This window comes from Trifolium pratense, linkage group LG7, assembly GCF_020283565.1.
Source record: "Trifolium pratense cultivar HEN17-A07 linkage group LG7, ARS_RC_1.1, whole genome shotgun sequence".
NCBI classification, from domain to species: domain Eukaryota; kingdom Viridiplantae; phylum Streptophyta; class Magnoliopsida; order Fabales; family Fabaceae; genus Trifolium; species Trifolium pratense.
The window spans coordinates 5,929,212-5,956,846 of NC_060065.1; the positions used below are offsets into that span (position 1 = coordinate 5,929,212).

Below are 27,635 nucleotides of genomic sequence, written 5' to 3' on the forward strand. Positions count from 1 at the left end.
TGGTCATTGAAATTAAATGATCGGAAATTCATTTTTAACTTTCTGCTTAAATGAATGAATTTGATAAAACCTTTCATCAAATAAAAAAACTTATTTTGAACATTTCACTTGCAGAATTACCCTTATTCACTTGGGTTATTAATATTCTCATGGTTTTAGTGACCCCCAACAATCAAATTGATAAGCAAAAAATGAAATTAATCTATTTTTTTACTTTTGGTATAAACAATACGAAACGTCTTCTTACTCTCCCCGTACGTTTAAACCGATCTAAAGTCTTGGAGTTGATATGTCTATACTCTATATTGTTGCTGTACCTGTGACTATGACCCAAACAATGTGGCTTACAGTCTAATCTGTCTTTAATTTCGTTTCTTTCGTAAAACTAACTGGTGTTGCCTCACGATCACAACATGTGCTGGATTCTCTATTGCCATCACTGGCTAGAACTCACAGGTGGAGTGTCTTGAGAAATAAACTGCGACACTCTGAGTGTTCCTCCGAGCTCAACAGGAACAAGAGGGATAAGTGAGTGAAGAACATCTTTGATTAATGGCCGGTGCACAGCTACTGCAGCAACCTACAAACAATATGACATGCTTGCATTTAATTTTTAGTGACAAAATTGTAAACTAGCCACTTCAATTGTTTATTATACGAAATGCAAACTCTCTGAGAATGAATTCCTTGATGACAAACCTGGTATAAGTGCTTGAGATCCATTGTATCCTTTATCATTGGAATTTGGATCCACAATGTTTGGAAGTTTAGATCTGTCTGTGAGCTGAGGCATGGCCTGCATGTATAAATAGTTAAGTCATCCTCCATACTAGGGGGTGCAATTCTATTTAATTTGATTTAGATGCAGCCCATATATACCCATGTGACAAGGAAAAAGTGATGTGTATGGTTATGGGGTTGTGCTCCTGGAGCTCCTGTTAGGGAGGAAGCCTGTGGAAAAACTGGCACAAGCTCAGTGTCAATCCCTTGTCACAGAAATTTTTTTTTCCTACCCCAACAATCTTCACTCTACCCCAACATATTTTGAAAAATACCCAGTATACCCTTATAAAAAAATTAGTATATTTTAATAATTTTTTTTTGTCGTATTATACTGTTCCGGTAGACTGTTTCATCCTCCCAAAAAAGTGTTCCGGTAAGTATTTATCTTTACCGGTACACTTTTTAAAAAGTGTTCCGGTATGAAATTTTTATAAAATTTATTTTGATTACCGGAACACTTTTTCTAGAGTGTCCGGACACATCAAGATACTTGACATATAGCTACGGAAAATATCTGTTGGTAAAGGTCCAAGATCCGTAGGTATAGGCGGTAAAACCAATACCCACAGACATTTTGTTCCGTTCACTTTATCTCGCTATACCCACAGCAAAATGCCGTCGCTATAGCCTATATAGCTCCAGCTTTTTTGGTGTTGGACTAGGGTGAGAGCTATACCCACGGATTTGTCCGTTGGTATAAGTTTGGATTTTTTTTTTTTGTTTGACATATGATTTAAATTATTTATTAGATAAAATAAAATGCTTCAAAAAGTGAAATAAAAGAAAACTTTAAATTATATTTAAGAACTAACTAGTCTTACAAGTATGTCAAATTACATATAGTTATAAATATCAAGCTAAGAGTAATATAATGTATTTAAAGACATAAAATGATATCCACTAAATTTACAAATTTGTTCTGTCAAGAAAAAGAAAAAAGTCTCTAATCTTCATTCCTCTTCCATCTTCAATAGTCTGGACTTAGAAAATTGGTTTGCTCAGGGACCAGAAACATCTAGAACCTATTGAAAATAAAAGAATACAAGTTGGAAACTCAACTTAGCCAAAAGGAAGGAAAATTTTACAATGGCACACAAATTGACATTATGCACATCTTAGGTGAACATTAAACAATAACCATAACTGAAGTATTAAGAGAACCTGGCGATGGTTACCAATTCATCAACCTGTTTGGATCAAAACCTGCTACTTATTAGAAAATAGTATTGCGTATTCATCATATATTACTTCTTAAATACGATTTGTTTATAAGGGTAAGAAAATGTGCACATACTTACAAGTACACCGGATGATCCAAGAGCTACAAGTACACCGGATGATCCAAGAGCCAATGCTTTACAACAATCCCAAATGTATGCGCCTTCTCAAGCTTTAAATTGTTATTTCTCATTCTGCATAACAGGACACAAATGACATTCATTTAGGTTCTTCAAATTTGAGCATAGAAAAGATTCAAAACATGTTTGTAATTGTTCAAATGAACTGAATAAAATCAACAATAAACCAAGACAAAAGATATCCAATACATTTAAAAGTCCAACCTTAAAGTGGTAAAAAAAACTATAATCAAGCTCCCTTTGACAAATTGTTCCTTTGAAATTCTGTATCAAATAAGGTTAACACAATTTAGGTAAGGCCTTGAGAACTAATAATGAAAACACAAAGAGTGCAGATTTTTCATTACCATTAAAAACTTAAAGAACCTCAACAAAACAGAAAAATGATTCTCATAGTTGCCTCCAATCGAATAAGCTTGTCAGTCTCCTTAACAAGAAAAGGCCTACAAATCATATCACACATTGTAAGACATGCCATAAAAAGAAAAATAAGCACCAAGTTATCTAAAGGATAAATAGATAGGTATACTTACTAGATTGTGCATCTATTCACACATCCCAAACCTCTGAAGAATTGAATTTACAATCATAGAGAATTGGTGCAAAAGGAATTACCCGGCTCCAAGCTGAAACATATCACAATAGTGTTATAATATGAAATTAGGCATGCCTAATTAAAAATTCAAAACAACTAGACAAAACATAAACCATTTATTCCTCAACGAGGAAATAAGGCATTCTATAGATGCATAACATTATAAGCTATCTAATAATATAATCTTATATAAATCATCTTATATAATTTAGACAGTGAATAGATTAAGATGCAAAAATTAGCCACAAACACAATAAACATGAACAATACTAAAAGATTATGATAGGTTTTAAAACAATCAGGGATGTATATATTATGCACAATTGGCCAATGTACTCACATGGACGTGCTTATTCTTTAGGCAGCCACATGCCATATGCATATTTTGTTCCTCAAGGACACTTACATATTCACAAAACACCAAAGAATAAGTTGTTAAGAGTGCATTCAAATAAACAAATTATTAAAAGCAAAATGATAGATGTTAAATAAAAAGGTATAAACCATACCTTGTCAAGAAGATGCCTTTCATGTTGGCCGATTATACACCAGAAACAGAGCCACTAAAATCATCTATATGCATCTGAAACAAAACGTTGATTGTACAAGTGAGAAGCATTGCCAAATTACCCCAAGTTAGCCTGAATTTGAAATCCATACTAATTCATAGGAATCTTAACCTAACCACAATTAAGAGAGCCACAAATCTATTGGGAAAATTAGGGTAGCATCCATACCACGATTGACTTGGATTTTAGCACCAGGTTGTAACTCAAGGTACTTGATTATGACACCCATCCTCCGATTAGAGATTTCAATCTTCTTGCTTGAACCCTAATCTGTGAAATCTTGCCTGACACCTACCAGATTTCAATCCTTTGAATCATGTCATAGAAATCGAATAAAAAAATTAAATAAATAGGCGAAACCTAACCAGTAAAATTGTAAGGGGAGCGATCGAGAACAATTATCGAAGGGAGTAGCGTCGCTTAGAAGACGAGTGGCAACATCTTGGACGCCTTGTTTGATGAGTCTGAATTCGGCAGTTGCGGGTAGGCATGACAATGGGGCGCGGCGGGGCGGGGACGGGTTTTGCCCTCCACAAACCCAAACCAATAAAGTTCGTGTTTCCCCAAACCCATCACGAATTTTAGCGGGGATAAAAATGATAACCTCAAACTCATACCCAATGGGAATCGGGTATTCCCATCGGGTTTCGGGTATCCCCTTACGCCTCTTTCCACATGAATTTAGATTGTATTTTAGTATTTTTTTATTAAAAAAAAAAGTTAAATGTCCAAAATTATTTTCTCTCAACAATATTTTTTTAAATAAAGAAAAAAATAGACAAAAATAGTTTGTTTAATACTCAAATTAAAAATAAAAAATAAATATATGAATATAATTTAAGAGATCATTTAAACGTTTCTAATTTAAAAGAGATGAAATCTAATTTTTAGTATAAGCGGGACGGGTTCGGGGACGGATTCGGGGTGGGTATCAATGTACCAATTACCCACCCCAAACCCATCTTTTGAAATCGGGGAAAACCCAAACCCGAACCCGAACCAAGTCAACTCAGGTTTTCCCCGTCAAAACGGGTATGGTTTGGACGGGTACCCGCGGGTATGAGTTTTATTGTCATGCCTAGTTGCGGGAGGAGGTCCAGAGTGAGAAACTAGGATTACCAACAGAGTTTACCAATAGAATTTTGCGGTAGCTATATGTCAAGATAAATATTAACAAACCGAAACACTTTTTAAAAAGTGTACCGGTAAAGATAAATATTTATCGAAACAGTTTTTTGGGAGGATGAAACAGTCTACCGAAACAGTATAATATGACAAAAAAAAATTATTAAAATATACTAATTTTTTATAAGGGTATACTGAGTATTTTGAAAAATATGCTGGGGTAGAGTGAAGATTGCTGGGGTAGAAAAAAAAAATTTCTGTGACAAGGGATTGACACTGAGCTTGTGCCAGTTTTTCCACAGGCTTCCTCCCTAACAGGAGCTCCAGGAGCACAACCCCATAACCATACACATCACTTTTATCAGTAAATTTCCCCGCAATATAATTGAATTGTATAATATCTTCAATAAGTGATTCTAAATGTTCTGGTTCATATGAGTTGCACATTGTCACATATAGTTGGAAGTTAAAATTTAACTGAAATGATTAATATGGTAAAAATATATGTTTTTAATGGACCAATTCAGACTTTTTTTTTTCTTTAAGGGACCAATCCGGACCTTTTTTTTTCTTTAAGGGACCATTGTAAAACCTAAAATGTCTTTAAGGGACCAATAGACTAATTAAGGCAAAAAATATTCTGTGTTAAAAAAAAAAAACCGACAATTGTCACTTTTTTTCATACTAAAGATCTCTTTCGTTCTAAATGATTATTCTGAAAGAATGAATTGAGTTCGAAGACTAGAGGTTGTTTTCGTTGAAGCACATGGAAGAAGAAAGGGTGATAATATTTTAGGGTTTTATAGGCAAGTTAACCGATGATTAAATTGACGGATGAAAAATAGATTAGGGACCTTTTAGTTGTTTTTAATTGTTTAGGAATTAAGTTGGTGAGAGAGTGATAGTTTAAGGACTAAATTGACGGATGAAAAATAGGTTAGGGACCTTTTAGTTGTTTTTAATAGTTTAGGGTCTAAGTTGGTGAGAGATTGATAGTTTAAGGACCAAATTGACGGATGAAAAATAGATTAGGGACCTTTTAGTTATTTTTAATAGTTTAGGGACTAAGTTGGTGAGAGAGTGATAGTTTAGGGACTAAGGGGGGTGTATTGGATTAAGATTTCACAAGACAATTTTAGCAAAAAAAATCTTGAAGAATTTGTGAGATTGTATTGATTTTATGAGATTTTAGAAGACTTTTTTGAATGACTTTTTCAATCAAGATTCTTTAACACAATAATTTGTGAGACTTTATGACACAGACTTTTGAGATTTTGAAGTACTTTATAGACTTTTAAGATTTAAATAAGTCAATAAATTCGATATAAATTCCTTCTAAAATAATAATGAATCAATCAATGAAAATTAATCATTCCTTAAAAAAAATCAACAATCATTAATATAATAAAAAAATCAATGAATAAAATTCTACAAAAAAAATCAATGAATAAACAAAAAAACAATTTATCACTACACAGCTTCAAGTCTTGTCCGATGCATATATCACCGCCCATAAGTATAGCTCATTGTAAACTAGCTAGCTTGAACCAAATTGATAGAAATGGTCAAAAAAAATGACGAACAAGGTTTGTTGTTGCTGTTGTTGAAACATGTTGTTGTTGTATATATTTTCAATGTCTATATCCTATAATGAATCGTGACACTATCTATGATAGCAGGACAACCATGAAGAGGAAACGTGATAGAGAGATAGAGAGAAAATATAAACGATTATAAAAAACATGAGATAATCAGGAAACATAGAAACATGAGGAAAAGTGAAAGAAATAAAAAAAAATGAGAATCCATCAAAATCTCATGATATGAGGAAAGACTTTTTGTAGCTCAAAATTCACTAAAAAGTCCATCAAAATCCATTAAAATCCTATTTTTTAAACAATCCATCAAAATTAAAATACTTTTGAATACCACAAGACTTTTTGTAAGTTGTAAAGAGTCTTGATTGAATACCACTAGACTTTTTCAGGGCCGGTCCCGAGTATTTGGAGGCCCTGTTTGAAAATTAAAAATGGATCTTTAATAAAAATATAATTTCTTTTTTTAAAAAAAGTCATTCTCTATTTAAATTGTAAATAATATAAAAAATAGTCATCATAGTAAATAACATGTAAAACTGACATATTTTAATCAATAACATTAAAATACATCTTCAATCTATTATCATTATCAACTTTACATAAAAAAAACTTTTTTGTAATGTTGCTTCGTTTTTTACAATCAACCGCAAGTTACTTATAAAATTAAGAGTGTGTCTATTAAATTTTCTTTTTCTTGATTAATAAAATATTTTTTGTAGTAACAAAGTCATTAATTTTTTTTACATATATAAATTTTTTAATAAACCGATATAAACGATCGGAGGCCCCTAAATGTTTGAGGCCCTGCGCGGTGGCTCACCTTGCACACCCACAGGGCCGGCCCTGGACTTTTTTAAAGTCTTTTAAAATTCTAATTGAATACCACTAGACTTTTTTAAAGTCTTTTAAAATCCTAATTGAATACCACAAGATTTTATCATCATAAAAAAGTCTTTTAAAATTCATTAAAATCCTAATTGAATACATCCCCCTAAATTGACTGATTACTCTTTTATTAAATACAGGTTATGGTAATGTTTATTTAGCATAAGCATGCTAGATGTCTCAATTTTCAAAATGTGGAGTTTGATATTGATTCTTTAACTGTTTTGCACGATAACCACCGATTACCTACATTTTCCAAAATTCTAAGATAAATTGATGCCACATACTAGATGCCAACACCTACTTTTTAACCCGGACCGACCTCGACTATTTGGGGCTCGAACCCAAATATTAGAAATAATTTACTTATTAAAACAATGCAAATAATTTTTTTAAAAAAATAATCCTTACTTAAGTTTTTTTTTTTATGAAAAAAGTAAATAAAATAAGGATTACATTGAAAATATACTTTTTTTTTTTACAAAATATTCTTATACTAATCAATAATAACAAAATATATTTTAGCTACTTAAAAAAATAATCTCTTCTAACAGTTTTTTATGAAAACTCATCAATCAAGTCTGCATATTATATTTTTTTGTTCACTTTATATTTTTCGAAGCTTAGTCACTTCGAATTCGACCTTGTGCATGGATGGGTGTTGATTAACGACAATAATAATTTATTTATTTATTTTGTTCAAAAAAAAATTATTTTTTTTGTAAATATAGTTTAAAATAAGCGAAGAAGAAATTTGGGGTAAGAATATAATTTGTGGGATATGAAGAAGAATATTTTAGATTGTGAATGCAAAATGGGTCAATAGACTGAGCCCATAACAGGAAAAAAAAAATATTGTATTGGACAAAAAACCCCCAACAAATTAAAACAAAGCTATAAAAGAGTTGAAAATAGAGTTAGGGTTTCAGATTAGGTTTTTCAAGCGGTTCCATCGGTCGATCTCACCCAGGCGAAGCGAAAATGGTACACTCCCAATCTTCAATCTCCAACTTTCTGTTTTCACGAGATTTCAATTCCGTTATCATTTTCTGATTTGTTTTGTTATTTTCGTGTAGCCGTCACACAAAACCTTCATGATCAAGAAGAAATTGGCGAAGAAGATGAGGCAGAATAGACCCATCCCTTACTGGATCCGTATGAGGACTGACAACACCATCAGGTAAATCTCTTTCAATTTCTGTTTCGTTAGTTAGTTTTCATTTTTCTTCTATGGTTGATTGTTCTGTTTTTGGATTTTAGGTACAACGCTAAGCGTCGTCACTGGCGCCGCACCAAGCTCGGATTCTAGGTTATTACTTTGTTGCGTTTTTCCCTTTATGTAATTCGTTAGGGTTTTCTTTGCTTTTGTTTAATTTCAGACAGAAATCAAGTTTTGGAATTGTAATGTCATATTTTGGATCTATGTGACAGTGTGTGAGAAACTTATTGTAGTTAATTAATGGTGTTCTACACCTTTTATGAAGCAATTGGGATTCTTTGCATTCTGTATCGTGTTTAATTGTTATGTTGAATTGAATTTGTTTAGAATTTATCTTATTCCAAGTTCCAACTATCAATATAGTGGTACCTTTCCATTATGACTCAATTTCATTTCTCTGAAGATTATTAAGTGTATGTTTGGATTATGCTAGTCATACCCAACCAAACATAAGTTAGATATGAAATCCTAATTTAACCATATGGTGGCAATTCTTTTTTCTTTCCCTGGTTATATATTTGCTTAAGTTTTGTCATTGGTCATTAGATACATAGTTTGGTTTGTGATTTTTGGTGCATGCTGATAATCAGCTGATTGTTGCCAAGTTTTTTAACTTGCCATTGAACCCAAATTTGCGTTTACTCATTTGTTGTTTATAAATCTTTTGCTTCCATGATAGAACTCAAAACACGTCATTCATGTGAATGACTGGTTTTAAAATTGTTGTATCTGGTTACTTGTGTTTCTTCTTGCATCTTGCTTCACAATTCAGTGTAGTTTTCCATGCTAGTTATGTCAACTCGAGTCATATGCTTGAGTCTTCTGGGATTTTATTGAATTGGCATTTTTTAGTCTAATCTATTGTTGAGATTTCTTACTAAGATTGCTAAAAAGTATTGAATTAGGGACTTGTGGGGTTTTAGGACAAGATTGTTGCTGTCTTTTGTTGCAGTTCCCTATTGCTATTGTCCAGATTTCAGGCTATGCTGTTAATATGTTAGCAAATCAAGTAACCAATTTGGTTATTTGAGTGTGATACCGAATGCATCTTCTTGAAAATTTGGTTACCCAATTAAGTTATGTCAGTTTAAATTTATCTGTTTTTTGTTATAACCAGAAGCTACACTAATCTGTGGTCAATTTTTAACCTTTAATGTTGAACCTATATAGGTTGTTTTTATCAAAGTAGTATGAAATATTTCAATTCATTTTGTTCATGGAAATTTTTCAATTCAGTTTGGTCATTGAAATTAAATGATCGGAAATTCATTTTTAACTTTCTGCTTAAATGAATGAATTTGATAAAACCTTTCATCAAATAAAAAAACTTATTTTGAACAATTCACTTGCAGAATTACCCTTATTCACTTGTGTTATTAATATTCTCATGGTTTTAGTGACCCCCAACAATCAAATTGATAAGCAAAAAAATGAAATTAATCTATTTTTTTACTTTTGGTATAAACAATACAAAATGTCTTCTTACTCTCCCCGTACGTTTAAACCAATCTAAAGTCTTGGAGTTGATATGTCTATACTCTATATTGTTGCTATACCTGTGACTATGACCCAAACAATGTGGCTTACAGTCTAATCTGTCTTTAATTTCGTTTCTTTCGTAAAACTAACTGGTGTTGCCTCACGATCACAAAACATGTGCTGGATTCTCTATTGCAATCACTGGCTAGAACTCACAAGTGGAGTGTCTTGAGAAATAAACTGCGACACTCTGAGTGTTCCTCCGAGCTCAACAGGAACAAGAGGGATAAGTGAGTGAAGAACATCTTTGATTAATGGCCGGTAACTTGGTTCTGGTTGCACACACAGCACAGCTACTGCAGCAACCTACAAACAATATGACATGCTTGCATTTAATTTTTAGTGACAAAATTGTAAACTAGGTATAAGTGCAAACTCTCTGAGAATGAATTCCTTGATGACAAACCTGGTATAAGTGCTTGAGATCCATTGTATCCTTTATCATTGGATCCACAATGTTTGGAAGTTTAGATCTGTCTGTGAGCTGAGGCATGGCCTGCATGTATAAATAGTTAAGTCATCCTCCATACTAGGGGGTGCAATTCTATTTAATTTGATTTAGATGCAGCCCATATATACCCATGTGACAAGGGATTGACACTGAGCTTGTGCCAGTTTTTCCACAGGCTTCCTCCCTAACAGGAGCTCCAGGAGCACAACCCCATAACCATACACATCACTTTTATCAGTCAATTTCCCTGCTATATAATTGAATTGTATAATATCTTCAATAAGTGATTCTAAATGTTCTGGTTCATATGAGTTGCACATTGTCACATATATGGACCAAAGTAAACTCTCCATAATATTGGAGAAATGATCCTTTTCATCTATATTTCAATGCATAATATCATATGTAGCATGGACACTATTGATCATACACATATCTATTGTACGACACCGGCATGAAATAACACATGTAATATTGAATTAACTTCATTAAATTATTATCGGTATTGATGTATCAGTATTGCCTAAGTGCTTGTGTGACTAATCTCCAAAAGAGTCTCTAAAAATTAGAATCATATTAGACCAACCACCCAACCTTCAAATTATCACAAGTTTTCACTGTTTCTCATTTTTTGGACAACTATCATTTTCCAACTTGCTCAACTCAAATCTCAATTCCAATCTTCTGGATATATTGTTTGGCACATTTTGGTACTACTTTTTTGTCACTTATATGTATCAAATTTTAGCGTGTTAGATTTTATAATGTTACCCATAACATAGTCAGTTTAAATAATGTGTAGAGCAGGTATATCCCCAAGATAAAGACAAAATACACAGATCATATATTTTGAAAATTAAAACCGCTTTAAACTTATGACGTAATTTAATTCAATAAGGGGTCCAAAAGAAACAATATCTAAGATATGATTTGTTAGGAGAGGTTAGCTAACAAGTAGTAACACATTAAACATGTAGCAACATGTCACACTAATGCATATGCATTGAAATAATATTAATAATTACAAGTTTAGTTGGCATTACCATCTAAAAGATATTCTGGGGCTACGTACCCCAATGTTCCTGAAAGCTTCATGTTCTTCTTTTGGGACCCATCAATTATAGCTAGACCAAAATCAGAGAGCTGAATCCACCGCCAATAATTACATGGGTGCAAGCAAATAGATAAAGATAAACAAACTTTAGTGAATAAAATAAATTATGCAGGAAAGAAAAATCATATATGAAAAGAGAAAATTTATAGCAATTTTTTATTTTTTATTTTTACCTTGGCATTGAAGTTTGCATCTAAAAGAATGTTGGAAGATTTCATATCTCTATGAATCACTGGAGGGTAACAATGCTCATGTAGATATTCTAATCCTCTGGTCATCATAAAAAAAAAAGTTTTATTTGTAAAACTAAGATACATGATTTCTGCTTAAAAGAAGAATCATAATTAGTTTATATTATGTCTTTATCATAATTTTGGTTAGATCAAAAAACTTCAAGAGACACAATGAAAAGTATGAAGGATCTACTAAGGAAATTGACCTTGCTGTGTCAAGAGCAATCTTCATTCTCATATACCAAGTCAATCTTGAGCCTTGAGATGGTCCATGTAATTGAGCTTCCAAGGATTCATTTTGCATTAACTCATACACAATAAACCTCATGTCTCCATTAATGCTACATCCCAATAAAGAAATTACATTTGGATGTTGAATTTTACTTAACAATTCCACCTCATTCTGCAAATTCAATACAATACAACATAAACTTTATTCATTGGGAGTTTTTTTCCTAGTTAATTTGATAATATATATATATATATATATATATATATATATATATATATATATATCCAAAATAATTACACATGAACGAAAGGTAAACAGGCAACAAGTTGCGACGCTAAACCTTTTTGTCTCGGCGTTTTGAGCTTGAAGAGAAGCAACAAATGAAATTAATGAATGAATGATTACCTCAAATTCTGTCTCAGCATTTTGAGTTTGACAATGTAGTTTCTTGACAGCAACATCCAAATTTTCATCAAAGTGTGCCTTGTAAACACAACCAAAACCTCCAACACCCAAGATGTTATTTTCCTCAAAACTATTGGTTGATTTTTCTATTTGTTTGTAATCAATTATTGGAACAATTCCTTTCTTCATACCAACCAACTCAATGGAACTGAATTTACTCAAAATTTGTGTTGGTGTGTTCCCTTTCTCTGAATCTTGGTATATTCAAAAACAGAACAAACAAAACAGAATTCTTAAACAGTAATACCAAAAACATGAAACTCAGTAATGGAACAGTGTAAAATAAATAATTAAATAAAATACCTATGTTTTGAACATTTTTTCTTTTAGATTTTGATGAATAATTGTTGTGGTAAATCCATATACATATGAAACTCAATATAAGAAGAAGGAGAAGCACCATGAAAAGCATAAGAATAAGTTTCATTTTTGTTTTTCTTCTCTTAACAATGATTCAAAGTAAGAGAATTGTTGTCAAAGCTTCTTTTTGAGCTTTGAACACTCACTCTGTCTCTATTTTTGTTTTAGTTATGTTAATGTCCTTATATATATACTATAATTTATTCATTTTTTTATTCAATAGTTTATTTATTTCTTTTTGTAGTAGGGAAAATTGGTCAATTGTGGATAGACAGAAAATTAATGTTATTACTTTACTTATGGTAAGGTAGTCCAAGCGCATGCCAAACATGTGAGTTGATGCAAACAAAAACTTATTTTAATTTATTTTTATTTTTATGATTTGTTTTTCTTTCTATTTGGTGATTTTTTTACCATCCGAAGAAAGAAAGGAAAATACATGGAGTTGATCTTTAATCTTTATTATGTACTTTTCTCTCTCCGATTGAATATATTGATACTTTAAATTTTTTTACAGCTTCATTATGTTGAGAAAGCAATTCAATCCCTCCAAATGCTGCAACAGATGTTGGAGCATCTGTCACCACATTTGTCTTCACTGTTTGTATTGTGTTTGTTACTTGCTTTTCAAGTTAGTATTTGATGTTAGTTAGTTGTAACAGTTAGTTATAACTACTTTGTGTATTGTTGGTTAGTTGCTAACTAACTATGTCAGTTAGAGTTAGTTAGCTTGTTTGTTAAGTAATTGTACAATTTGTAACTCTATAAATTGTACCAAAGTCAATAATAAAATCAATGCTTTTGATAATCTCTTTCTCTCATCTCTATCACCCTCTTCCACTCTAACAAGTGGTATCAGTTAGCCTTTAGGTTTTCGATCAATTCCATTCCCTTTACACAGAAAATTCGTTCTTTCTTGTTCCATTGTTCATTGATTCATCACGATGAACAATAACAGTAATTCTTTGCCTGCAAATCTTCCGATTCTAGATGGAAAGAATTGGGATCAATGGTGTGTGAAGATGAATGTCATCTTTACCTATCAAGAAGTTGAAGAAATCATCAGTACTAGGTTTGAGCCTCTTGCAGCAAATGCGACTGAAGCTCAACAAACGGCATTCAGAGAAGTGAAGAAAAAAGATAGTAAGGCTCTGTTCTTGATTCATCAATGTGTAGATTCATCGAATTTTGAGAAGATTTCTGGTGCTAGAACAGCTAAGGCAGCTTGGGATATACTCAGTAATGCTCATGGTGGTGGAGATAAAGTCAAGAAAGTGAAGCTTCAACACCTTCGAAGGCAATATGAATTGCTAGGCATGATGGATAAGGAATCCATTGGTGAGTATTTTACTAGATTGCAGACTTTGGTTAATTCAATGAAAAACTATGGTGAAACTGTATCCGATCAGCAAGTAATTGAGAAGGTTCTCAGAACATTAAACCCTCAATTCGATCACATAGTGGTAGCAATTGAAGAATCCAAAGATCTTTCCACAATGACTGTGAATGAACTGCATAGTTCACTTGAGGCACATGAACAGAGGCTTCAAGAAAGGAAAGAAAGGAAAGATAACAAGGCAAATCAAGATCAGGCTTTGTATGCAAAGAATGGAGGTTCTTGGAACAAGAATGGTAAGGGAAAGAATAAATGGAATAAGAATAAGGGAAAGAGTGATGGCAGTCATGATCAGAATCATCATAATGGTGAGGAGGATCATTCTGAATCTTCAAAGAATAAAACCAAGAATGGTGGAAAGAAAGGTGATAAGAGCAAGATTCAATGTTATAGTTGTGATAAGTGGGGTCATTATGCTTCTGAGTGCAGAAGCAAGGGAAAGAAGAAGCAAGAGAATGAGGCAAATCATGCAAGACACAATGATTCAGATTCAGATGGTGTTTTGATGATGGTGACTTCGAACTCAGAGAATGATACCTCAAAGCTATGGTACCTTGACACTGGCTGCTCAAACCATATGACAGGTCATAGAGATTGGTTATTGGAATTTGATGAAAATTTCAAAAGCAAAGTGAAGTTTGCAGATGACAGCACTGTATCAGTAGAAGGCAAAGGCAAAGTGATGGTTCAGAGGAAGAATGGTAATCACACTTTTGTCACTGATGTGCTGTATGTACCATCTATGAAGCACAACCTGTTGAGCCTTGGACAGTTACTTGAGAAAGGGTTCAATTATTCCACAAAAGATCACAGCATTGAAGTATTTGACCCTAAGAACAAGTTGATTCTGAAAGCTCCATTGTCAAAGAATAGAACATTCAGAGTAAATCTTCAAGCTTCTGCATTTCAGTGTTTTTCAAGTTTGATCACTGAAGATGAGAAATGGCTGTGGCATTACAGGTATGGACATTTGAACTTTAAAAGTTTGAATCACTTGTGTAATAAGAAGATGGTTGTAGGGTTACCACTGATTCACACACCAGAGAAGTTGTGTGAAGGTTGCTTTGTAAGCAAGCAACCCAGGAATTCATTTAAGAGTTCAGTGTACTCTAGGTCAAAACAACCACTTGATGTAGTCCATTCTGATGTGTGTGGACCAATTGAAGTTCCAACTCTAGGAGGTAGCAGATATTTTATGACTTGTGTTGATGAATTCACCAGAAAAGTCTGGATTTATCTGCTGAAAGAAAAGAGTGAAGTATTTTCAATGTTCAAGAATTTCTGTGTACTAGCTGAAAGACAAAGTGAACATAAGCTCAAGGTACTCAGAACTGATGGAGGTGGAGAGTACAATTCTAAGGAATTTCAAACTTACTGTACTCAGAAAGGTATCATTCATGAGGTAACAGCTCCCTACACACCTCAACATAATGGTTTAGCAGAAAGAAGGAATAGAACTCTGCTCAATATGGCTAGATGTATGTTGAAGGGTAAAGGTTTACCAAAGTGCTATTGGGGTGAAGCTGTCAACACTGCAGCATATGTGTTGAACAGGTGTCCTACAAAGAGATTGAAGGATAACACACCAGAGGAATTATGGACAGGTCACAAACCAAGTGTGAAACACTTAAGAATCTTTGGTTCACTGTGTTACAGACATATTCCAGATGAGAAAAGAAGAAAGCTAGATGATAAAAGTGAAAAGCTGATTCTCATTGGATATGATGCTACAGGTGCCTACAGAATGTATAATCCCAACAATAAGAAAGTTGTGATTAGCAGAGATGTGATTGTTGATGAAAAATCACAATGGAAATGGAGCTCAGAAGCAAACAAACAAGTCACAATGCAACTGGAAGATGGAGTGAATGATGCTGCAATCACACATCAACCAGTAGATAATCAAAATCAAGGCACACATCATGAAGAAGATATGCATACATCAAGTGATGATGATGATAGAATTCAACTATCATCAGTGCCTGCTCAAGCTCCAAGGAGATCAACTAGAAACAAATTTCCCTCTGTCAGGCTTAATGATCATGAAATCACCTCAGATAGTGCAGTGAATGAAGATGGTGACTTGGTACATTTAGCATTCATGGCAGATGCTGAGCCAATTAACTGGAAAGAAGCTGTAGTAAGTTCAAAGTGGAATGCAGCAATGAAAGAAGAACTCCATTCAATTGAAAAGAATCACACATGGAAATTGGTTGAGCTACCTCCACAAAAAAAGCTATTAGTGTGAAATGGGTGTTCAAATTGAAAAAGGATCCAGATGGCAAGATAGTGAAACACAAGGCAAGGTTGGTTGCAAGAGGATTTCTTCAGCAAGAAGGAATTGATTACACTGAGGTGTATGCACCAGTAGCAAGAATGGAAACTATCAGGTTAGTGATTGCAATAGCCAGTTCATACAATTGGTCACTATACCATATGGATGTAAAATCTGCTTTTCTCAATGGTCCATTGGAAGAAGAGGTTTATGTACTGCAACCACCTGGGTTTGAAATTGCATCAGAAAAGAACAAAGTGTATAAGCTTAACAAAGCTTTATATGGCCTTAAACAAGCTCCAAGAGCTTGGAATAAAAGGATTGATGAATTTCTGCAAAAGGAAGGTTTTGTGAAGTGCACTGTTGAATTTGGTGTATACATGAAGGGAAGTGATATCTCAGATGCTATTGTCATTTGCCTGTATGTAGATGATTTGCTGATTACAGGTCACAGCACAACTAGCATTGAGAAATTCAAGGGGAGATTGAAAAGTGAGTTTGAAATGAGTGACTTGGGCAAACTAAATTACTTCCTTGGATTAGAATTTCACTATGCTTCAGATGGTATTGTATTGCATCAGAGAAAATACATTGAAGATGTATTAAAGAGATTTCAAATGGAGAATTGCAAAGCAGCTGAAACTCCAATGGATGCAAATTTAAAATTGTCAAAAAATGAAGATGAACAAGCAGTAGATGCTACTTTGTTCAAGCAGGTAGTTGGCAGCTTGAGGTTCATCTGCAATACAAGACCAGACATTAACTATGCAGTGGGCTCAGTAAGTAGGTTCATGAGTAAGCCTAAAACTTCTCACTTGATTGCAGCAAAAAGGATCCTAAGATACCTGAAGGGTACACAGGATTATGGTCTAGCTTTTCCAACAAGCAACAGTGAAACTCAAATTGAACTTGAAGGTTTCTCAGACTCTGACTGGTGTGGAGACAAAGATGATAGAAGGAGCACATCAGGTTACTGGTTCAGGTTCAGAAATTCACCCATCTCATGGTCTTCAAAGAAGCAGAACATAGTGGCATTATCTAGTTGTGAGGCTGAGTATGTAGCAGCAGCACAAGCAGCTTGTCAAGCAGTTTGGCTTGAATCCTTACTAGAAGAATTGAAGATCAACTATGTGAAGCCTATGAGATTGAATGTTGACAATAAATCTGCAATCAGCTTGGCAAAGAACCCCATTGCACATGGAAGGTCAAAGCACATTGAAACCAAGTATCACTTTCTAAGAGACCAAGTCAGCAAAGGCAAACTGAATGTGATGCATTGCAGGACAGAAATTCAAATTGCAGATATCCTTACCAAGCCACTGAGGGCTGATAGGTTCAAGGAGCTAAGGAGCATGTTAGGCGTTGTGAAGACAGAGAAATTGAATTGAAGGGGAGTGTTGAGAAAGCAATTCAATCCCTCCAAATGCTGCAACAGATGTTGGAGCATCTGTCACCACATTTGTCTTCACTGTTTGTATTGTGTTTGTTACTTGCTTTTCAAGTTAGTATTTGATGTTAGTTAGTTGTAACAGTTAGTTATAACTACTTTGTGTATTGTTGGTTAGTTGCTAACTAACTATGTCAGTTAGAGTTAGTTAGCTTGTTTGTTAAGTAATTGTACAATTTGTAACTCTATAAATTGTACCAAAGTCAATAATAAAATCAATGCTTTTGATAATCTCTTTCTCTCATCTCTATCACCCTCTTCCACTCTAACACATTATACTTTTGGTCTCTTATCTTTATTTTAAGTTGATTCCATATTTTTTGTTTAACTTTTAAACGGTAAATGACCAACTTGTTCGAGTGTCGGCCCGTACATGTCACGGACATAACTGGTCGGTTATTACGGGTTAAGTTGAAACTTTGTTTATATCTAAAATTTTATTGTCCAAAAATTTCTAATTTTCAAATAGTTCAATATCTCGTACATAATGTAACATATGATAGAAGAACTAAATAAAAAAACAAAGATGTTGAGATGCACTTACTTTGTTTCAAATATGTATATTTAAAGAAAATAATATATCAAGTAGAAGAGACATATAAATTAAAATAGATCAACATATTATAAGTTTGTAAAATATAACATTTCTCTCTTATATCAAAGATGGGTAAAAATAAAAAAGTGAATAGTATACGAGATTAAAATAGATGGAGAGAAGAAAAAAAATTAATTTGCATCTTAATGATTGTTTGGTTGATTTCAGTTACGAAGAGATATAATTTATAGACCAGCACCCGCTTGTATGCAACCGTTCATGCCCAATTTTTCACAATTGCTGACCCGATACCCGACCCACATCTGACCAGATGCTTCAATGTGTTGTCTGTTAAGGCAAATGCAATCTCTAATCTTTATTCATCATAGGCAAGGCCTTATATAGTTCATACAAAGTGTTTACAACAAACTAATCAACAAACTAACAAACTTAACCAACTAACTTGGCCTACAAGTAACCAACGCGCGCGCAGGCCTTGGCAGCTGCGGTTGGCTCACACGCGTGCCTAGCTCGCCAATGAGCTTGCTTGCTGCATACACACTAACATAGCCTCTCCTAAACTGCATTCTGTACAGAGATTCAGTTTACATCTTCAATCTTACACAGGCCCAATACATCTCTGAACCTACAAAAAACATCAAGGCTCAAAGCCTTAGTCATGATATCAGCAACTTGCTCAAAGGATGAGCAATGCAGCAGTTGAACCTTCCCATCCTTGGTTAGATCCCTAAGAAAGTGAAACCTGACATCTATGTGCTTGCTTCTTCCATGCATCACTGGATTCCTTGACAGCTTAATTGAAGAGCTATTATCACAGAATATGGTGATGCATTCCTCTTTGCCTGCACAGATGTGAGCAAGGAGCCTAGACAACCAAATTGCTTGACAGGCACAGTTGGCTGCTGCTATAAACTCTGCCTCAGTGGTGGATAGTGTTACAATTGGTTGCTTCTTTGAGGACCATGACACTACCTTTGAACCAATCATAAACACATAACCTGATGTGCTTTTCCTATCATCTAAATCACCTGCATAATCAGAATCTGACCAGCCAGATAATTCTTCACCATTTCCTTTTCCATACCACAGACCATGGCTAATGGTACCCTTCAAATATCTGAGGATTCTTTTGACTGCAGCAACATGGATCTCAGTTGGCCTCTCCATAAACCTTGCAACTAGGCAAACTGAGAAAGCCAAATCTGGTCTAGTAGTAAGCATATACATCAGACAACCAACCATCTGTTTGTAATTGGTAGCATCACAAGTTATTCCATCCTCATCTTTAACCAATTTGTTGCCTGGCACAATTGGATTGCACACACCATTACAGTTTTCCATGTTGAACCTCTTGAGAATTTCACAAGCATACTTTTGTTGGGACATGAAAATTCCTTCTTTGGTCTGCTTTACTTCAACTCCAAGGAAGTACCTCATTTTTCCCAAATCAGTCATAGCAAAGTTCTTTTCCATGGATATTTTGAATTCATCAAACAGTTTTTGGTCATTACCAGTAAAAATCAGATCATCAACATACAAACTCACAATGATTACTTTACTTTCTGCTTCTTTCTTTACAAAGAGAGTGTGTTCATGAGCACACTTCATGAAGCCTTCCTTGCAAAAATAGGCTTCTATTTTGCTATACCAAGCTCTAGGGGCTTGCTTCAATCCATAGAGAGACTTTTTCAACTTGTAAATCATATCTTTCCCTGCTTTCTGATAGCCTAAAGGTTGTTCAACATACACTTCCTCATCCAGCTCACCATGTAAGAAAGCACTTTTCACATCAAGTTGAAATACACACCAATTTCTAGCTGCAGCTATGGCCAACAAGGTTCTAATAGTATCCCATCTAGCCACAGGAGCAAAGACTTCATTGTAATCAATGCCCTGCTGCTGAGTATATCCCTTTGCCACCAATCTTGCCTTGTATTTATCTATCTTTCCCTGTTCATTATACTTTGTTTTATAGATCCATTTGACTCCAATTTTCTTAGCTCCAGAAGGAAGATGTGTTAATTCCCAAGTATCATTACTTTCAATAGCTGTAATTTCATTATCCATGGCTTGCCTCCAGACATCATGCTTTGCAGCATCATTGTATGATATAGGATCTTCACTTGGACTGAAAAAAGCTTGGCTGTTGCTGCTTTCTCCAATCTCAATGTCACCTGTTTCATAATCATTCAAGTAGTCAGGCCTCTTTGAAACTCTTTTGCCCAATGGATTCTCATTGTTTCCATCTTCCTCTTCTGAATCAGACACAACTAGATCCATATCTTCACTCTGAGAATTGCTGGCTTGTTCTTCAGCATCATTGTCTGTCTGATTTGCATGACTTGTGGAAGGGATTTCAACATCATCACAGTCAACTATCTGTTTCATCTTGTTGGAATTCTCAGAATTCTTCTCATCCCAGTTCCACTGTTTGCTTTCATCAAACTTGACATCTTTGCTGACAACAATTCTCCTTTTAACTGGATCATACAACTTGTAAGCCTTAGATTCTTCACTTAAGCCTAAGTGAATGCAGACTGTACTTTTGTCATCTAACTTCTTTCTCAAGTTATCTGGAACATGTACATAAGCAATACATCCAAACACTTTGAAATGGCTTACAGATGGTTTAATCCCACTCCAAGCTTCTTCAGGAGTCACATCTTTGACTGCAAAAGTGGGAGATCTGTTGAGTATGTGAGCAGCCCAATTCACAGCTTCAGGCCAAAAACTTTTTGGAACATTCTTTTCACTGATCATACATCTAACCATATTCATAATGGTTCTATTCTTCCTCTCAGAGACTCCATTCTGATGTGGAGTGTAGGCTGCTATAAGCTGTCTTCTTATGCCATGACTGTCACAAAACTCATTGAAAACAGATGAAGTATACTCACCTCCCCTATCTGTTCTAAGGCATTGAATGGCTTGCTTACATTCATTCTCAACTAATGCTTTGAACTTCTTAAACATGGTTAGAGCCTCAGATTTCTCATACATGAAGTAAATCCATGTCTTTCTGCTCATGTCATCTGTAAAGGTAATGAAATATCTTTTCTTTCCATTTGACTCAGGGCTAATTGGTCCACATATATCAGAATGAACCAGTTCTAACTTTGTGCTAGCTCTCCATGAACTTTTCTTAGGTGCAGATTGTTTTTGTTGTTTACCTTTCATACAGTTTGTACATTTTTCATTTGATTCCTTCAACTTAGGTAAACCAATAACCATTTGCTTTTGAGTCAGTATATTCATACCTTTGAAGCTCAAGTGGCCATATCTCTGGTGCCATAGGGTAGAGTCATCAGCTCCTGAGATCTTCATACATTGAGGGACTATGACAGGTGCTTTGATCACAAACATTCTATTGAAAGTCATTGTTGTGGCCATGATCAAGCCCTTTTCATCATGAAACACTTTGCAGGCATCATCTTTGAATATAATTGTCAAATTCTTTTGCTGCAACTGACCAATACTCAATAGGTTGTTCTTCAATCCAGGCAAATAATACACACTTGTGAGAGTTTGAACAAAACCCTTAATGTACAGCTTCAAATTACCCTTACCTTCAACAGCCATTTTTGAGTCATCACCCAATTTCACTGAGTCTTTGAATGTATCATCAAAATCAAACAACCAGTTCTTGTTTCCCACCATGTGGTTGCTACAACCTGAATCCAAGAACCACAATTCCAACTTATCATCAGACTCAATTGAGTTGTTGACTGCAGTTTCTTGAGCCATCAAAAGAATTTCTTTTGTTTCATCAAATTGTGCATAGTTGGCATGATCTTCTTCCCAACTTGGGCAATCAGCTTGATAGTGACCAAGTTTGTGACATTTATAGCATTCTACTGATTCTTTATTAATGCTAGCACCTCTTCCCCCTCTTCCTCTAGCCCTACCACGACCTCTGCTGTAAGAACCTTCACCTCTACCACCATTGTAGCCTCTTCCACCATTAGAGACCTTGAGGATCTGTTCTTGCTCATCTTTCTGACTCCTCATTCTTTGTTCTTGAACAAGTAAACTGCTCTGCAGCTCATCAACTGTCATGGTTGTTGTATCATTAGATTCTTCTATTGAACAAGCAACATAGTTGAATCTAGATGTCAAAGATCTCAAGATCTTTTCAACAATCATAGACTGTGTCACAGTCTCTCCATGACTACTCATCTTGTTTGCAATGCACAGAGTTCTTGAGAAATATTCCTCAATGGATTCACCAATCTTCATGTTGAGGGTTTCAAAATCCTTCCTCAAAGCTTGAAGTTGTGCTCTCTTCACTTTGGTGGATCCTTGATACTTCTGTCGCATTGAGTCCCATATCTCTTTGGCTGTACCTCTTGCAAGAATGGTTTCAAGGATTGATCTATCAATGGCTTGAAATAGGAAGTTCTTCGCCTTCAAATCATTCAATTTGCTCTCATGTGCACGTTGAATTTGTTCTTGCGATGCTCCAGCAGGAGCAACAAACACACCATCTTCAATGAGATTCCAATACTCTTTGGATCTCAGCAGATTTTCCATTAGCATCGACCAGTGATCATAATGTCCATCAAAGCGAGGGATGGATGGTTGCAGGTAACTGCTTGATTCCGCCATGGAATCTTCAAGCAAGAAACGAAAAAACGATAAATCTTTGTAACTGCGGTTAGGAATCAAAGGATTGGATCGTTTTGGAGGTAAACTGATACCAAATGTTAAGGCAAATGCAATCTCTAATCTTTATTCATCATAGGCAAGGCCTTATATAGTTCATACAAAGTGTTTACAACAAACTAATCAACAAACTAACAAACTTAACCAACTAACTTGGCCTACAAGTAACCAACGCGCGTGCAGGCCTTGGCAGCTGCGGTTGGCTCACACGCGTGCCTAGCTCGCCAATGAGCTTGCTTGCTGCATACACACTAACATTGTCGGTTATATCGATTTTGAGTCATTTTGTGGGTCTGTGCTCAGTCATAAAGAAAAATACTCATAAAAGGATAAATTATTGTTTTACATGCCTCATATCATATCTTCGTTATTGGTGTTTATGTTATTTGTTTTGCCTCTTAATTTTGAAATAAAAAAAAATACAAATCTAAACTCATTTGATTCAAGTTTTTTTTTTTTCTTTAAAGGCGGGTTCGGTCGGATATCGACATATATGAGTTATATTTTCATGCTTTTATATGTTAGAGTTAATCATTGTTGTAGAGAACACAACCGGAGATGTGATATATATATATATATATATATATATATTTAAGATAGTTTAGATGTTATTGTTTTCCAAACTGAGTTGGATAATATTTTTTTGTCTATACATAAAATAACAAACACCGCTTAAATTTATAAATGCAACTGTGAGATTTGAGTTCAAACTCGAGTGAAGATGTTTATTTTTGAAATATTGACATTGTTGTTGAGTTAGGTCTTATTGACATTTGGTCAAGGCCTTTGATTAAAAAAATGAATTGATCTTACATGATTGAGAACAAATGATTGAGCTCAAACAAGTTATGTTGAGAATTGAGATCGATCTGACAGATAGTACCTACAGAAATTTGGATGCTCGAGTGATTAAGAAATCAAAGAGTGAGAGATTTTTTATGATTAAAGTTGTGTATCTTATCTTACATTGTATTGATTGAAGAGTTGTTTTTATAGGAACCGTTGCAAATTGATGAAGAGGGTCATTATTACAAACGACACCAATTGATGTTGCGTCTAACTAAGTATTCTTCTATTGCTTCTAACTAAGTATTATTTGTAGTTGCGTCTAACTAAGTATTCCTCTATTGCTTCTCATTTTGCGTGGTTCAATTGTTTATCCATCAAATGATGTTGCTTCTCAAAGGATCGGCTCAATACGTGTTGAGATCTAAAACAAAATTATTGGTAGGACTTTAAAAATCTAGTACTTATATTGTACTAAAAAAATAGTACTTATAAAAATAAATTTAAAATACCAAATTCTGCAAAGTACATAGTTTTTTTAAAAAAAAAAAAAAATTTATAGATTAAACCTTAGTGAAAGAAACTATGAACTTAACGAAGATGTTCATTTACTAGGTGATGGCCATCGGGGATTAAGATTGATTTTTCGAACCTATGGGATTGAATGAAACTATGAACTTTGGGGAAAATCTTCAAATTTGGAAAGTATGTTAGAGATGGATGCGATCAACATAGAAAACTATGCATATTTCATTGAAATTACTATATAACTTTACGATTTACTATATAACTGTGCATATTAAATCATTGAAACTTAATTATTCAAATTTAAAATATTACGCTTGCATTGTTTTGTTTTTTTTTTTTAAAAAAAAAATTAGTATCCGGCTCTAAGACCGATTAATTCAATGAGACAAATTTCACCGTCCACTTGTGGGGCCCCATTTAAAGCCAGAGTTTACTCTGTATGGACTTAGCCCACCGAAATTTACACCTTGAGAGGAGCATACTTCAAGGATCCAAGCCAACACTACTAGACTAACCCCATGTGGGTTTATTTTTTAATTCAATTTTTACCTTTTTTATTTTCATTTATTATTTCTTTATTTTTTTTAATATAATAATTACTTACTAACCATGTACTTTTATCTCATTTTGTATTTACAACAACTAAATTTGTCAAAGACTTTAATTTTATTTTACTAATTTTTCAGTTATAAGTTAACTTTTCAGCTATCAGTTATCTTATAGTTTTTTTTTTACCAAATAGAGTTAATTAATAACCAGAAACAAAATAAACAAGTAAAGGAGAAAGAGAACAGGAGAAAAATCATACGATATTGTTTACTCAATTCGATCGAATAATAACCTACGTCTAGGGGAGAGACCAACCCTGCATTTACACTAATTCAAAAGAGTAACATTGCACAAGATTCCCAATGAATTACAAAAGTCATTCTTCAAGCCTACCTCTATGTTTGTCCAGAATCTCTTCTCGTGACCAGGAGACTCAATTTGATATAATGTTTCTTCAAGGTGGATCCAATGATGATTCAATCTCAACCCCTTGTTGCTGAGAGAATTCTCTAAACCCTAATTTGTATGTTGGGCTCAAATACTTATTTTTCTATCCATAAAGGAGTCTCTAGTTATAGAAAAAATAAAAGCCTTAAAAGCAAGAACATATATACTTTAATTTGAATTATAATCAAAACAAATTTTCACAAAATCTGAGCCCCATGAACGGGTTCTTTTTGCACAACCAGTTCATTTTTTCCTTCAGGTTCCAACTTTCGTGTCATGCATCGGTTCATTCACAGCATGCACCGTTCAAATTTCTTTCGGGTCCTCATGCATCGGTGCATTCTGGACATGCATGGTTCACCCTTAAAGCTAACAAACTTGAATCTTCTTGAGTTTAAGTTAATCCTCACAATTCTCCACATTGACTTCAAACCATTAATCACCTGACTGCTCTCTCCATGCTCAATCTACTATTCAACAAAATTGATCAAGTCCAAGCAATGCTTGAACCTTGATCTAGGCAATCATTTGGTGAACATATCGTCTGAATTTTCTTTCGGTGTCACTTATATACCATGATCTCCCTTGACTCAATCATGTCTCTAACAAGTGAAATCGAATGTTCTCACCATTAATGGCTATCGGAATAATGACTGAAAAATCATGATTGACAGTGAATATCAATCATTTTGATGTCGACCGTTATAAAATGTCAGCTTCCTTGACCGTTGAGCAGAGAGATGTGACTTTGGGCCTATAACGAGATAGGTCGAGTTCGATGTTTTTGGGCGAGCGAAGACCTCGTATATTGGGCCTCAGGCCCAATCCACAACAATACCTTTTAAGGAGCTAGCTTTTTTTTTATAAGAGGAGCTAGCTTTTTGTTACTCCTCTTTTTGGGAAAAAATAATAATTTTTTTTTGAACAAATCATAATGAGATATATATTAAAAAGCAACCTTTTTTTTTTTTGAACAGGCCAAAATAAGATAGATATATATAAAAGAATCCCTTCATCACAAGATGTGCTAAAAGAGACTAAATAATGTTACAAGAGAGTCACAATACAAAAAACAATACAAAGCTAAAGTGTTACTCGTCGCTTTCAACCACCTAGATCACCAACTATGGCAGATTAAAGCTAAAGTGCTACTCGTCGCTTTCAACCACCTATAGGAGAAAATCTTAATCTTGTCCAATATCTGATGTAAAGAATTTGTTGAGCCGCTAAACAATCTTTAGTTACGTTCATTCCATACAACCCACACACAAGCAAGTCATATGAGTTGCATGAAGAAACGTTGTGCTCGGAGACCACCCGCTGATGTAGTGAACTGAACAAAATGATCTGAAAGGGTCTAAGCTATCACCGATGAAGAGTCAATCCATAAGCTAATAAGAGACCGAAGCCACCAAAAGTGCTGCAAGAGAGGAACAAGTGTTGAGCCGATTCAACCTCTCCACAACCTGAAACACAAAAATGAGTCGCCGAGGATAAGATACGTCGAGAGACCAGGTTTGCTCTAGTAGGTAACCTGTCCCGCAAAAGTCTCCAAGCAAAAATGGACACCTTCAGAGGGACTGAGGATGCCAGATGAGGCCTGCCGCCGCATCCAAAGTAACCGTATCCTGAGCTGCCAAGAGCTGGTATGCACCACGGACAATGTAGCCTATATTCGAATCAGGCCGCCACTGCCACCTATCCTGAAGATGATCCTGCAAGGAAATATTAGGAAGTAAGGTCTGACACTCCCCAACATCTCCTCCTCACATGCCCTTAACTGACGCCGCCACACTCACGCCTCCTCTCCTGCCCCCACACCCTAACAAGAACATCTCAGCCACTGAAGCCGGTTTGTTCTCTGCCAAGTCAAACAACCTCCTAAACCACTCACACAAAGGTATCCCGTCCACCCAGGGATCAGTCCAGAAAAAAGATGTGCCAAGATATATATTAACAAAAAGATTAATAATTAACTTAAATGCATTCTTCTTATTTTAGAAAAAAAATAATTATAGTCTCTGTATTTTAAAAATCATTTTTTTATTATATAAAAAAAAACCATTTTTTTGTCTTGCATATTATTTTTTTTAGAATAAAATAAAATTGGGTCATCATATCATTTTTCTATGATGTAACCTTATTTATTGTGTCTGTGTTTATTGAGTATATTTTTTCTAACATGAATTTTCAATGTGACAATGCTACGTCATAAAAATTGACCAAAAAATAAAATAAACAATTTTTTTATGAAAATAAAATAAAGTTGAAAGTCAAAAAATTGATTTTTAAAATGTGAGACCAACTTTAATAATTAATATTTTTTGAAAAAATAGAACGCTAAAAATGCATTTTTTTAATCAAACAAACTTAATGCATTTCATTAACTATTAAATGTTCAATACATAAGGGAATAATCTCAAATCTATGGAAGCTAGCCCAAGAATTGGCCACCCTAGCAAG

The 27,635-nt window shown here is 34.4% G+C and overlaps 2 protein-coding genes and 2 long non-coding RNA genes across 11 annotated transcripts; 1 reads left to right on the plus strand and 3 right to left on the minus strand.

Annotated features, from left to right (window-relative positions):
• Positions 1 to 112: 112 nt before the first annotated feature.
• LOC123898488 (probable receptor-like protein kinase At1g80640) lies at positions 113 to 12,666 on the minus strand. Of its 2 annotated transcripts, XM_045949459.1 has the most exons (9): positions 12,470 to 12,666; positions 12,107 to 12,360; positions 11,676 to 11,872; positions 11,410 to 11,506; positions 11,166 to 11,265; positions 10,251 to 10,372; positions 10,078 to 10,167; positions 9,917 to 9,977; positions 113 to 543 (listed from the first exon to the last, which is right to left on the minus strand). In XM_045949459.1, exons 1-9 carry the CDS (start codon positions 12,591 to 12,593, stop codon positions 437 to 439), a joined length of 1,152 nt encoding a protein of 383 aa, XP_045805415.1. In that variant the 5' UTR covers positions 12,594 to 12,666; the 3' UTR covers positions 113 to 436. The 2 variants fall into 2 exon arrangements, with proteins under 2 accessions (XP_045805415.1, XP_045805416.1); XM_045949460.1 differs by lacking the exon at positions 113 to 543 and having other exon boundaries at positions 9,191 to 9,977; positions 10,251 to 10,369.
• Positions 563 to 973, minus strand: LOC123898491. The gene is made up of 3 exons (XR_006805328.1): positions 880 to 973; positions 700 to 796; positions 563 to 580 (listed from the first exon to the last, which is right to left on the minus strand). It is a non-coding gene; the product is annotated as an uncharacterized LOC123898491 (long non-coding RNA).
• On the minus strand, positions 1,558 to 3,789 carry LOC123898490. Of its 7 annotated transcripts, none has more exons than XR_006805322.1 (8): positions 3,671 to 3,789; positions 3,474 to 3,589; positions 3,246 to 3,319; positions 2,675 to 2,767; positions 2,489 to 2,584; positions 2,346 to 2,405; positions 2,082 to 2,195; positions 1,558 to 1,970 (listed from the first exon to the last, which is right to left on the minus strand). It is a non-coding gene; the product is annotated as an uncharacterized LOC123898490 (long non-coding RNA). The 7 variants fall into 7 exon arrangements; XR_006805326.1 differs by having other exon boundaries at positions 2,109 to 2,195; positions 3,474 to 3,596; XR_006805327.1 differs by having other exon boundaries at positions 1,558 to 1,986; positions 2,109 to 2,195; positions 3,474 to 3,596.
• On the plus strand, positions 7,779 to 8,415 carry LOC123898489 (60S ribosomal protein L39-3). The gene is made up of 3 exons (XM_045949461.1): positions 7,779 to 7,897; positions 7,990 to 8,093; positions 8,174 to 8,415. The coding sequence occupies exons 1-3, from the start codon at positions 7,895 to 7,897 to the stop codon at positions 8,220 to 8,222; spliced, it is 156 nt and encodes a 51-aa protein (XP_045805417.1). The 5' UTR covers positions 7,779 to 7,894; the 3' UTR covers positions 8,223 to 8,415.
• Positions 12,667 to 27,635: the final 14,969 nt, after the last annotated feature.

Bases quoted from the DNA above. Each gene is read 5' to 3' on its own strand.
- LOC123898488 (XM_045949459.1), bottom strand. From the start codon at position 12,593: ATGAAACTTATTCTTATGCTTTTCATGGTGCTTCTCCTTCTTCTTATA. The intron at 9,978-10,077 runs GTTTGTCATCAA...TATTGTTTGTAG, and splicing joins ATCTCAAGCACTTATACCAG to GTTGCTGCAGTAGCTGTGCT. The intron at 544-9,916 runs ATGTTCTTCACT...CATTAATCAAAG, and splicing joins TTACCGGCCATTAATCAAAG to ATGTTCTTCACTCACTTATC.
- LOC123898489 (XM_045949461.1), top strand. The intron at 8,094-8,173 runs GTAAATCTCTTT...TTTGGATTTTAG, and splicing joins AGGACTGACAACACCATCAG to GTACAACGCTAAGCGTCGTC.